The sequence below is a fragment of the Stegodyphus dumicola genome, chromosome 5 (genome assembly GCF_044657685.1).
Source record: "Stegodyphus dumicola isolate Sdum_Otavi_A_Nest chromosome 5, ASM4465768v1".
Lineage (NCBI taxonomy): Eukaryota > Metazoa > Arthropoda > Arachnida > Araneae > Eresidae > Stegodyphus > Stegodyphus dumicola.
The window spans coordinates 226,133,175-226,146,617 of NC_140772.1; the positions used below are offsets into that span (position 1 = coordinate 226,133,175).

The 13,443-nt window shown below is 31.4% G+C and overlaps 1 protein-coding gene across 4 annotated transcripts in view; it reads left to right on the forward strand.

The window, feature by feature from the left end:
• Window positions 1–13,443, forward strand: part of LOC118204288 (uncharacterized) — a 148,087-nt gene that overhangs the window by 2,055 nt on the left and 132,589 nt on the right. For all 4 annotated transcript variants that reach the window (XM_085817744.1, XM_085817745.1, XM_085817743.1 and 1 more), the window contains exon 2: window positions 9,935–9,986. In XM_085817744.1, coding sequence (XP_085673870.1) covers window positions 9,941–9,986 — 46 coding nt within the window. In that variant the 5' untranslated portion in view covers window positions 9,935–9,940. The remainder of the gene's footprint in view (window positions 1–9,934; window positions 9,987–13,443) is intronic.

A 13,443-nucleotide genomic window follows, 5' to 3' on the forward strand; every position in this document is an offset into this window, starting at 1 on the left:
TTTTATATTATTTTGTTTTAAAATATAAAATAGCAATTAAACCCATCCAGTTTCGAATTTGAATAAGTTGCAGAATTATTTTTTCGGCGGAAATCTTTTGGCTATTCCTTTTAGCGCTGATTTAAAACCGTATTCGCCATAACCATGTACATGTCGACTTATTTTTACTTAAAAAAACATCCCAGAATTGCACAAAAATGGCATTGCGCACACTCTTGACTTTATGTATGGACACTGCTATTTTCTCATAAATTACAAAAATTTGCACGAAAATGCAGGAAAATTTTGTGAATCTCCACATGCTCTTTTTACAAAACTACGTATAACACGTAGGGTTGCCAGATTTCGCAATTTATGCGAATTTTGGCCTGGTTGCGATAATATGTAAGTACCAAAAATTCTTTGCATACCACCGGTTGAGAACCCCTGCCATAGATCATATAAATACAACAAATGTATGGAAAAATTATGCTAGCTTCAAAAATGGTTACTAGCATTAAAACTATTATCTTTGGTGTCTGGCATTTACTTTAGTGATTTGATTGGAAAATAATCCACAATTTGACCTGCTTGGCAACATTTTTGCCTTCATAGAGACATGTCTGAACGTTGCAGAAATTGCTTTTTTCTTTTCGGCCTGTATATAGCTTTTGAAATTTAGATAAATTTTTGAAGAAAAACCACACTCTTGGATTATAAACGTATAAGCTTATATTTGAAATTTACTGTATTTAAAACTGTTCATGCAAAAAATTACATAAAGCTAAGACGGTATAGGAGATTACATAAAGCTAAGACGGTGTTTGTTAGAGCTAACCGTTGATGATTAGTTTTTTGGCCGATGTGAAAGATGACTACCATTTTCACAAATACTGGACTCTTAAGAATTACATAAACCAGTAACCAATTAACAAAATTAAAAGGGCAAAAAACATCCATAATAAAAACACTTATCTTTTTAATCTTTATTAGTCGAAAGGGGAAATTTGGATTGAAGGGCTATTAGTTTACACATTTTGCATCGGTTCACTGTACACGTCAATTTACTTTTAAAATAGTTGCCACCAAATATTAGAGCCCTGCATTATATGTAAAGAAATTAAATGATGAAGAATCTGCATGAATGTATACATGTTTCTTACACTGTGAAAAAACACTGGCACCTAGAGACATCAAATTTTGAATAGCATAGTCCTCCATTCGAATATGGGCATCTGAAAGCCCAAATTTGGAATTTGTTTTCTTAGCTATTTCGTATTTTGTCAAACATTAAAGAATTTTTTATTAACAAACTCTACAATTTCAAAACAAGCAATAGCAACACAGTATGAAAAAAAAGTTTTAATCTCCAGCATGCGAGACTATATCAGAAATTCTTAAGATATACTCTTTTAAATATTTTTTGATATTGCAGTTGAATTGAATTTTAGGTTGATCTTTGAATTATGGTAACTTGGCGAAAATTTGGTGACCAACTCTGCTACAGCAACCCTCTATTTTTTTTTTTTTTTTTTTTTTTTCCCACCAGTGAAGGCATGTTTCTTTTCTTTTTATTTACTCAACACTTTTTCCAACAATCTACTAGCCAAATTACACTTATGCTAGAAATTTTATGTAACAAAACTGCTTAATCATGACAAATATTAACTGCAAAATTGGGAAAAAGTGCAGAATCGCAAACTCCTTGTGCGTTTTTCAGAACAGCACATACACATAAACCATTTACACGTCGACTTGTTTTTACTTAAAAAAAAACAGCCCAGAATTGCACAAAAATGGCATTGCACACACTCTTAACTTTATCCATTTACACTACTATTTTCTCATAAATTACAAAAATTTGCACGAAAATGCAAAAAAATTCTGTGAATCTTTAAACTCGGTAAAAAGCACATATATGAAATTACCTGATCGCGAAAAAGTATATACCCTTTCCAAGGATGAACATTTCCACATATAAAATAAATAAAATATCCACAAACTTTTACCTCTAAATTATCTATTATATTATAAGCGTCACCAACAAATTCATACCGCAAACATTACAAATGGTTACAAATACTTAGTGTGAAATATTTAAATTATTTCCATACATGTTTACTTCAACTGAAACGTATACCAAATTCCTACAAACATAAAATTCACAAAATAACTATCATTTAATTAAAATATCACTAAACCATGTACACGTCGACTTATTTTTACTTATAAAAACATCCCAGAATTGTACAAAAATGGCATTGCGCACACTCTTCACTATATCCATGTACACTGCTTTTTTCTCATAAATTAGAAAAATTTCACGAAAATGCATGAAAATTTTGTGAATCTTTAAATCCGTTAAAAAGAACATATATGAAATTACCTGATCGCGAAAAATTATATACCCTTTCCAAAGATGAATATTTCCACGTATAAAATAAATAAAATATCCAAAAACTTTTACCTCTAAATTATCTATTATATTATAAACGTCACCAACGAATTCATACCGCAAACATGACAAATGGTTACAAATACTTAGTGTCAAATATTTAAATTATTTCCACGCACGTTTACTTCCACTGAAACGTATACCAAATTCCTACAAACATATAATTCACAAAATAACTATCATTTAATTAAAATATAATTAAATTCAAAAACACTACTTAAAATGTAAATAAGCACATACATTAAATTAATAAAAATTAGCTTACAATCCTAATTACTTTAAACTAAATCATTGCTAATAACAATTTTCCAATAATAGGATATTACTTTATTTACTCCTTACATTTAGAACAATGCATAAAAATAATATCCTCAAATAATTAAAAATACTAACTTACCTAATCTGCGAATTTTTCCTCCATACTTCCTCCGCTAAATAAAAAGCAAAATTCTCTTTATCACAATGCCTAAATAGCCATTTCGAATTCACTTTAGTTAGGGCCATGGGATCCAAAAATTAACCAACATTGTTTCACACAACACAGAATAAAGCTAAATACAAAATTTCCAGATTTCCCCCCTTTTCCGATTAAAGAACTGTAATTCGTCCATTAATGTCACATGACATATCTCATGATCTCTGATTTCCCTCTCACAAAATAATGCGTAATTGGAACTGACTACTTCTCACATTATTACCAAAGTCCTAGGCAGTAACCTTCATAGCCTCCAAAATGTCGCCAAACTACCAGTTACCATATTCCAAAGATCAGCCAAATTTTATTTTTTAAGTGTGAAGAACATGATATTTAATAAATAAAGGTAACACACAAAACATTAAAAAAAATGACCCTTTGGGCGTAATATAAAATCTGAAGGAATTTCAGATATATTTTTTTTTTATTTATTGGCTTGCTCTCCTCAAGTACACAGTGATTTGTTTTCCCTTAAAAAAACATTAATTTGAAGAAACTTGAAATTTCATGCAACTTGGCATTGTTTACACTGTTATTCTCCTTATTTGTTGGATAATCTATTTTCACTAAAAAGCAAAATGTACAAATATTGCATAGCACATGCTGTTGTTAGCTCACATGCATAGCAGTCTGCTTTTTCTGTAAAAAACTTCTGTAAAGAACTGCATGAATGTTTTATCTATAAAATAAAATAGGTACTATTCCGTTTTGAGAACCGTAAAAAAATTGCAGCGAAAATGTATGCGCAAAAGCACCAAATCTAGCAAGCGCGCCCATTTAACAGTGCGCCAAATCTAGCTTATGTGCAGATTGCGTGAGTTTATATAGTTCTATATTTCTTAAGACGTGATTGAAAAACTAGTTTAATTTTTAAATCCATTTTTGATTTTAAATCCTTTTTTGATATCCTATGGATTTAACAATTTGGGAATTGCCCATGACGAAAAGTCTGCAATAGAATTTTGGGTAAAGTGCAGAATCACCCACTGCTTGATGCATTTTTAAGAATTGTACATACTCGGTATCCATGTGCACATCGCCCTATTTTCGCTTGAAAAAAATCCTAGAATTGCACAAAAATTCCTAGAACTGCGCACACACTTGGCTTTATCTATGTACACATTGACCTATTTTCACTTAAAAAGTAAAAGAAAATTGACAAAAATCCAATTTTTTTATGCTTGTAAAAAGCGGCAAACAAATAAATGGGCGATTCTGCACTTTACCAAGAATTTTTTTTCAAAGAAAAGGCATCATTCATTATAGAAAATTATGTTTGAACAACCAATGAGGTGAAATTATGCATTAGCAAACTCGGTAGTGAAATAGTGATGCAGGCATCCATTCAGTTATGTTTAGCAATTTTTATATAAATTATAATAATTATCTGAAATAGTTATTTACTCTTATACTTGCATTCGGGCATATATAGCTTTTTTTAATATAAATTATAATAATAAAAATGTATTATATGAAATTAACCTCTCATCTAAATTAAAACATCAATTTTTATAGTTATTTACTATTATACTTCCTTTCTTGCATTAGGGTTGCCGCAATTATTTTTTGCAGCGCTGGAATCAACAATAGTTTGGCAATAATCGCTCCCACCGGCCGCCGTAGCCAGGTCGCTAAGAGCCGGTTATCCAAAAACTGCCGGCTAATCTTTGGAATATGGTAACAGGTAGTTTGACGACATTTTAGTAAGTCGATAAAGGTTACTACCTAGGACTTTAGCAGTGTACATGGATAAAGTCAAGAGTGTGCGCAATGCCATTTTTGTGCAATTCTGAGATTTTTTTTTTTAATTGAAAATAGATCGACGTATACATGGATACTTGTATGTGGAATTCTTAAAAACGCGGCAAGCAGTTTGCGATTCTGCACTTTCTCCCAGTTTCGCACCTAATCTTCGTCATGATTAAGCACTTTTGTTCCATAAAAGTTCTAGCATAAGCGTAATTCGACTAGCATATTGTTGAAAAAAAAATGTTTAGTAAAAAAAAACATGCCTTTACTTCGTCAAAACAAAATGGTGTCCAAACAAAAACTAGCAGGTTGCTGTAGCAGGGTTGGTCGCCAAAAAATTGCCAAATTACCATAATCCAAAGATTAACCCAAATAAGAAATAAAACAGGAATTTCTGTTTTGTTTCTTTATTTCTGCATTATAGCTTTTAATGCTGTTTCGCCCACCTTCAGAAAATTGTGAATGAAAGAAAAGTTCATTCTAGGATATGTGAAAATATGTCTTGTTGCTTGTAAGGTTTATGTGTGCTGTGCTGTTCTGGTTTATATAATTTTATGATAGTAGTATTTTTATGGATATCTTATGCACATAAAGAGGGATATTAAAAAATGAAAGGGTTCAGATCTTAACGTTTGCCTAAGAGGACTCTTTTAAAATTTAATGTGATTTATCAGCATTGATTATCAATAGAGATGGCCAATGTGAAATGGTGAAATATTTTATATGATTCTATTAGGGGTGTTCAAATGAAAAGGTATGAAACAACACTATGAGTATATTAAAGTGTTTATGCACAAGTAATCAGGAGAGGCCTAAGTGCAACTATCCCACTGTTTCACAAGCTGAAGGAATCCCTTTTCCAGAATTCCTGCAGCTGTGACATGAGCCAGTCCTCCACTGTGTCCTTCAGTTTATTGAAGTGCTTCCCTCTGAGATGTGACTTCTCACCAGGCCATTCACTTTGTTGATGAATTCAGCCGTGATTACCATGTTTGCCTGGCTTGGTCTCGAGTCATCACTCAAATACTGTAGGCCTTCGTGAAAACAGCACTCTACTTTCTCACTGATTTGTCTATCGGCCAGTTTAACCCTTCTACAGTCAGAAATCTGATAACACCTTACTGTTTCTCAATTGTCGAATCTTGCAATGTGAATGCCATGATGCCTTCACACTCACTACTGCATCAAGTGGATGGAATGCACAACTGCCTACTTCTTTTCCTGTGTCATGTGCAGGCACCCAGTGCATGTGCACAACCAGGCTGGGCACTACATTTGCGTCCTTATATGTCTCACTGCATTATGCCAAAGTAGCATATTTAAATTTGAACCTGTTTGTTGTGACATTTTATACCTTTTCTTTTGAACACATATAGTTGAACATATATTTGGACTAACATGGAATGTTAGGTATGTTATTTATATTTGAAAAGTGAAAAAAATATTCAACATAATTCTTTAAGGATATTATTAATTAGCTTTTTAAGTAGCTATATTATAAATTAAATGCATTTTTATTTAACCGAGTCAGATTCAAAAATAAAAATAATAATATTCTGAAGCATATATTGCTATTCTATTGCTTTTTGCTTCTATTGTGTTTAAATACCTTAGTTTATTCATCAGTAGCAGGCAGACTAAATCTGAAAGATAAATATCTTATAGTTTTCCAAACGGTCACAGAATGAATGAAAAGGTAAACAATACAAAATTGCATTTCAGTACTCATAAGCCTATTTAGGCCAATAAATTCGTTTCTAAAGTTTTCAAATTATTGATGCTAACAATTTGCTCGACCACCTGAGTATTTATGTAAGAAAATAACATGCAATGTTTTTATAATTTATACTGTAGTTTTTATAATGCATAAATAGTATTCTTTTGAAAATTCTTCTATTTAAACAAATAATAATATAAAATTCCTTTATTTAAAGGCTGCAAAATCTAGGTCCATCTGGCAGGCACCAAATATTTCTTTCCACACAAAAACATACAGTTTATGTGTAAATTTGACCATTCTGCCGTCTAGTGAGGTTTTGTCACTGACCTTGCATGCCTGAAACAATTTCATCAGCCCATAGTTCTTTTCTGTACCTGCTAATGAGCATTGCTTTTTTTTTTTTCTTCTGAAATATAATTGATAAACCATATTAAACTTCAAAAGATCTTTTTTTTGCTAATTATTAAAATCTGAACCCTTTAATTTTTTTTCCTTCTTTTCTTTCTCATTCAGTGTTTCATTACTTAATGAAACTGAAGTTATTATAAAGAAAAAATCATTGTATATTGGCTATGAACTCTGCTTAACTAAATTAAGAGGGCAGGCAATTTAGATAAACAGACAAATGCTGCTAAATATGCAGCACAAAATTAAATTTTTTTTATGAAAGTGACATGTAAATAAAAATTCAAGAAAGTATGATTTTATGGGAAACACACCTTTTATTATAAAAAAATTCATTCCTTTCAGAGAAAAAAAAGAGGTATGCATGTATTTTGTCAGACTTTTAGAAAAGAGCATTACCGTCTTGAATATGTAAGATGTTAAGCTTTACATGAGACACTGAGTTGATTACGTGATAAGTGAGGTTTTGGGAGATTCTTCCTAGGCTTTCTGACTGAAGGTACAGTAACTGAGGTTAACCCAAGAAGACGCGCGCTACTTTTAGCTACGCAAAGACGTGCGTCGGGCTCCGTAGGTCAGAAGCATTTTTCTTAACAAAACAAAAATAAAATTGCTTGTGTAATTAAAGAAAAACATTTAAATAATAAAAAAAAAAGAGTGTACAAAATATAAAAATATACTTTTAATTTAATAAGTCTAATCAAATTGTATTTAAAAACAATTTTAAGACTGAAATTATTTATCATTACCAACAAAAATTAAACTGATTTCTTTTTGAGCGCAGATGAAATTTAGTACCAATTTATGCAATATTAAATTTTTACAGCAATAATTTCAAAATAAAACTTACATTTCACATTTTTTTGCAAATAATCGTGCTGTGTTTACCACAAGCATTTTTCTCGCACATAGTGCAGCAAATTTGTGATTTTCGGTCCGTTGCGCCAAGACTGTAAAGTTTTACGCAATTTTCAACGAACTTTTTAAAGTTCTTTAACTTTTTAAAGGCATATCTTATCGGAGCCAGTTTATTTATTTCCCTTCTAGAAAAGCGATCTCTTATGTCATCAAATCTCAAACATTTCATTAGAAATAAAAAAACTTTTGTTAGACATTGTTCGATGAAAAATGTCAAGTACTGTTCCGTCAGTCACCCAAAGGTCGAGAACATTTACGTGAGAAGCCTTGTGGAATCTTCCAAAATAAAGAAGACCGATAAATGCTCTGATTTCTGTAATATATGTGGATCAAGCATCTCTCTGTCTTCCAAATTTGATGGCAATGGATTCAATATAAATGTTTGCCCAATCTACTAGAATTTTTACTATTATTTTATCCATAAGCAGTTGCCAAGAATTCATTGGGGATTACACAAATTTTGCTTCACAAACATTTCCGAGCAATTTTCTCTCGTGTTGTAAGCAAGAGTTCTCACAGCAAGTCTTGGTTCTTTTTTATTCCATTTTGTCACGTAATATTTGCAAAAATAACAATTTGCTGATGGACACAATTTTACTTAATTCATTACTAGATTCATCGCTTGAGTCTAATGCCTCTTCAGAATTCGATTGGTGATCACTAAACTGTTTTTCACCAACTATTTCTTCGTCCTCTTCATTAATTGTATCTTCATTCAGTAGAAACTTTGGCTAATAGTTTCTGTAGTCTTTTCATTTCATCATCACAACTCAAATAGCAAGACCTTTTTGCAACTGCTTGATCGCTTTCACAATTTTAAATGACAATGCGAGCGCGCGCCTCGGGCCTGAGAAGCCCAGCTACTCAGTTTCTGAGAAAAGATGAAGGGTCAAATTCCGGAAATGCTTGTGAATGACAAGTACATGACCTTAAACGCAGCTACTGAGAAGGTCGAAAAATTTCACCAAAGGGAGAAATTTTTGTATTATGTTTTTGTAACGACCAGGCCTCACAGGCCTGACACGCGTTCTCGCGGGTTAAAGATCTATCAACAATGTATCCCGAAGTTCTACTAGATTCAGATCTGAGCACCATTCCATTTGCTCTGTTATTTCTTCATCATATATCAAGTTCATGAACTTGGCCATTTTTATGCATGAAAAGGATGGAATTGCCAGTGGCAGCAATATATGGCATTACTAAGATTTTAAGAATTTTATCTTTGCACGTCTGACCCATCAAGGTATCCATTCTGAATGATGTACAAGTCAGTACATCCATATAAGCTGAAGCAAATACACTACTTTCAGAAAAACATTTATTGTTTGGATTGCATTGCACTAAATTGTATTGAGTGTCACATTCTCTCCAGATCAGATATCATTGATTAGCCATCTCTGGGCCAAATCTTGATTCATTGGGAAAGAAAGGCTTGGCTCTGTATGTGTCTAATCTCAAGAGTTTCTCAAGTCCAGTTTCTTCAAGCTTCAAAATGTCTGAAGATAGGAATGCATACAACTAAGTTACACTCATAAAGATATTTGTAAATCGTTTGTGTAAGTTTCTTGAAGTTTCTATTGGTAGCTTTCTTTGCAGCTAGCTGGCATTTTGTCACCTGTTCAGGAGGACCATTATTAGCAAATAATGGTTAATCTTTAAAGTGATAACTTGTGAATGAGAGTGACCAGGATGTCTATGAAGATCTCCAATCCTTGGAACCAAATTTTGTGGTTATTTCTAGCTCACTCGAATTATGGGTTCTAGGATCTGTTGATGACTAGCTTTTCAGCTTGCTGTGGCTCATCATACGATGTTTTCATGCAAAATCTTGTTCATCCAGCATCCTGATCTGAGATAAATGCAAAAATCTGCTTGTCCTACACAGGTTTGAAAGAACCACTCAAATTTCAGACTTTCAAATCACATTAAAACAATGACTTCATTGCTAATTTGTATTTTAAACAGCTTTCTGTGCTGGCCTTTTCATTTTTCAGAGTAATAAATTTTATTTTGAAGCAGTTCAGTAACAATGCTTTACTGAACTGCTTTGAAATAAAAAAAATTTTTGGTAACCAAATACAAATGGAAGTGCAGGTTTTTCGTAAAAGCAAAAAATAGATGAGTTAGAGATTATATGAAGTGCAATAAAATGCTTTCAAATTCACTAAAGTTTTTATTGAAATCTAAAAGTAATATTTATACAGCAAACTAATTGTGATTTTATCCTTTTCAGTACATAATGAAGCTTGTTAAACGAGGCATCACAAGGAAGTGTGAGAGTGCAGGTAATTAAATTTGTTTGGCATATGCTGTAATTAAATGTTTTATATAAATTTAGTGTAATTTTATTCTTCTTTTTTAACTCAATGTTTAGTGTATTATTTTCTAATAGGCCTTTGTTACTCTTACAAATCTTATAATACAAGTTTGTTATAATACAATTTTGTAATACAAGTTTCAGTAAAATAATATTGCTTCAGATGCATTGAACCTGTTGTGGACACTATGCTGAGTCAATAAATACATGAGATAATTTACTAACTTAAATGATAATTCCAGAATGGATTAAGTATATTTTAATTCATAATAATATAAGAAGACATTAGGGCTACAATCACCAAAGCAATTTTTTTTTTTTTTTTGTTTACATTTTTTTTTGTTGCCAATCTAGACAAACTAAACAAAACAAACAAAAGATAATAATATATGTAGAGGGAACTGCTAAAAACCCTCTGTGAAATGAATTGATAGAATTTTGGATTATTTCCTTCATTTGAAGAAGTGATTGTCTTAGAGACAAGCAAGTTATCTCATTTATGAAATGAAAACTGAGTGCCAAGAAGATTTAAGTAAACTTTTTTATTGAAAAAGTCTTTAGCTGAACAAAAGGCAGTACTTGTGCTTACGTTTTAAAAATTTATGGTTTCCAGGCAATCAGCAGAGAGTCTAACTTAGAATTTTAATTCATTTAATGCTGGGGAATACAAATGCAAAGAGCCCAACTAAGCATTGGCTGAATTTTACCAAGTGTACAGTTTACATTTTGTACAAAATTGACTAGTGCTGGATAACTAATATGATAGCACAGCTGGTGAAAATAATAGTACTACGTTTATCATCACTGCTAAAAGCTCTGTAAAACTTATTTTCTAGAAAAAATAATTTGTTTGTTGTAATGAAATTTTGCTCGCGAATGCCTAATACTGTATGCTTTTGCGTCTAAATAAACTATTAGGCTCCCAGCGTATCTTAGAAGATTCCAGACTAATAAACACATTCTAAAGTATTGATGATTTATTTTTTTAAATATGTTTGGATCTTAAATAAAACATCACTCTTCTAAATAACAAAGTATTCTTTAAAAACCCAACTAAGTATACACACATATTTTTTGACTAATTCTGTAAGCTGTTTTGATGCCATTTCGTATTTAACAATAATTATTAGTGAGCAGAAAATTAAGTAAATAAAATTAAATGGAAGTATGTATACAATACAAATTACATGTCATCTGAAATCTAACTTTCTCCCATCTACTAAAAAACTTAAGGAGTAAAACTTTTGAAAAGAACTACAAAATTTTAAAATTGAAAGGGAAAGCTAAACCTAAAAAAGTCTAATCTTTGGATATGGCTGGTTTCTCTTCCATGCCTGGTTTTGATAGTTTTTACATCTTTCTCGTCGTTTTCCAGAAATTGAAACCATTCTGAAAGATTCCTAGAAACACATTACAAAATGAAAAATGTCTTAATGGTGTTAAGTTATATGGATGTATTTAACAAAAAGTTTGTGATTTATTTCTTATGTTTTGGAGAATTTTTGGAAGAATGATGAAAACATAATGTTTGAATGTTTTACTTCTGATCCTAGAAGTCATTTTCCTAACACGCTTATCTTTCCTTTATTTTCTGTTCTTTTCACTAGATACAAGCATGGAAAATATCAAAAATTCTTCTGATCTTGTCACACGGGTAGGTATCTATAGAAATGAATTTATTGATTAATAAAGAAATTGAAAACTGACAATTTAAAAGATCTGTCTTATATGTCTCAATGCATCATACACAGAGTATGCTAGGCATTTTCCCACCTGATGCAATCTCTCTTAGTCCTAAATTCTGCTGCCTGGTGCCTTCCTTAATTTCTGCTGCCTAGTACATTCTTAAATTTAGGACAGGCACTGTTCCTAGCGCCTGTCCTAAAAGTTTGTCATTTTTAGATTTTGTTGCTCGGTGCGTCGCTAAATTCTAAAAATTCTACCACACCAGCTCTATAACTGTCCCTGACCATATAGCACTTCATATTTATTCTCAATATTCATACTACTAAAGATATAAAATTAGCAGTTTCTTCTATACATTCTATAGCATGTAATTTTTTGGAGTAACAGAAATCTTTAATCAAATTCCAAAAATTCTAAACTGAAGAGGAAACTTGAGGTTAGAAACTGCATACATAAAGAGAAAAGAAAATATTCTTCAGAGATATATGCAGTTATTGTTACGTAAATTAACAAGTTGTTGACAGGGTGTGTTTCTGGCCACCACTTGCACATTGCATTAATTCTTGCCTGTTCTGATAATTTGTAGTTATTTGGCTTTACGCTGTTCGGGTCAACATTTGAATTTATTTCGATGATAAAAGTTACTGAGCCAGCTTAGATTAAAATTAAATTGTGTAGTCAAATTTTTAATTTGAATTTCACTACTCTAAGTCTAATACTAAAAAGGAACGTAAATTCCAACATTCATATTTGAAATGAGATAATACTCTAAAAAGCAACATATTTGACTGTGATATTTAAATGACTGCAACTATGCAGTGTTTAAAAGTATGTATAAAATACCAAAAGAAAAGTAATAGAACTTCAATTTAGTATTAATAAAAGTTATTTAGTGTTTTTTAAGTACAGTCAAAAGACGTTAATCCGGACTCGTCGGGACTCGGTGATTCCGGATTATAAATCATCAGTTTAAATCTGGTAAGATGGCATGCAGAAATTATAAAATTAAAAATATGAAACCGTAATTTATAAAATAAAGAACAATTATGATCTAAAGGGTATCAAAATTTACAAAAAAAAAAAAAAAAAGCTTAATATTTATTTGCTTAATATTACTTTATTAAAAAAGCTTAATATTACTTTATTAAACATTTCTTTCAATGTAAGTTGTTTAAGTTGCTTCATTTTATGTAATAATACTTTCTCTTTAATTCTATAAACAGACATAATTTCTTGTTCATTTACAAAGTTCCACTGTTCAAGTCCTGTAATTGCTGTGTTGAGAATGCCGACTAATTTGTCAATCGCAATTTTTTCGTTTTCAATAACCTCTGTGTCACTTTCTTCACTGTCAGAAGCGAATTTTAATGATGAGGAATTTGATTTAAATCATATGAAAGGCGGAGTACATCGAGATGAAAAACTACATTTAGTAAGGAATTATAAGTCAAATAAAATAAAAACATCCGCCCTGAAGATAAGGATAGTGCTGACAGATCAACTTCCAATTTATTGCACGCTGCGGCGTTCCCCCCGATAAACAGATTTCGGAATGGTTAGAGAAACAAATATACTCTATAGAAACAAATATACATATACCTTTATCCATTTTTTGCAACAATTCCACTTTTTGTTTGATGGACATCGAAACATACTTTCACTTTGTAGATCCTTTGGGAGCTCCAGCATCGGAAATTCTATTTGACATAATCGAAAGTTCAAGCTTACTGTTATAAAAT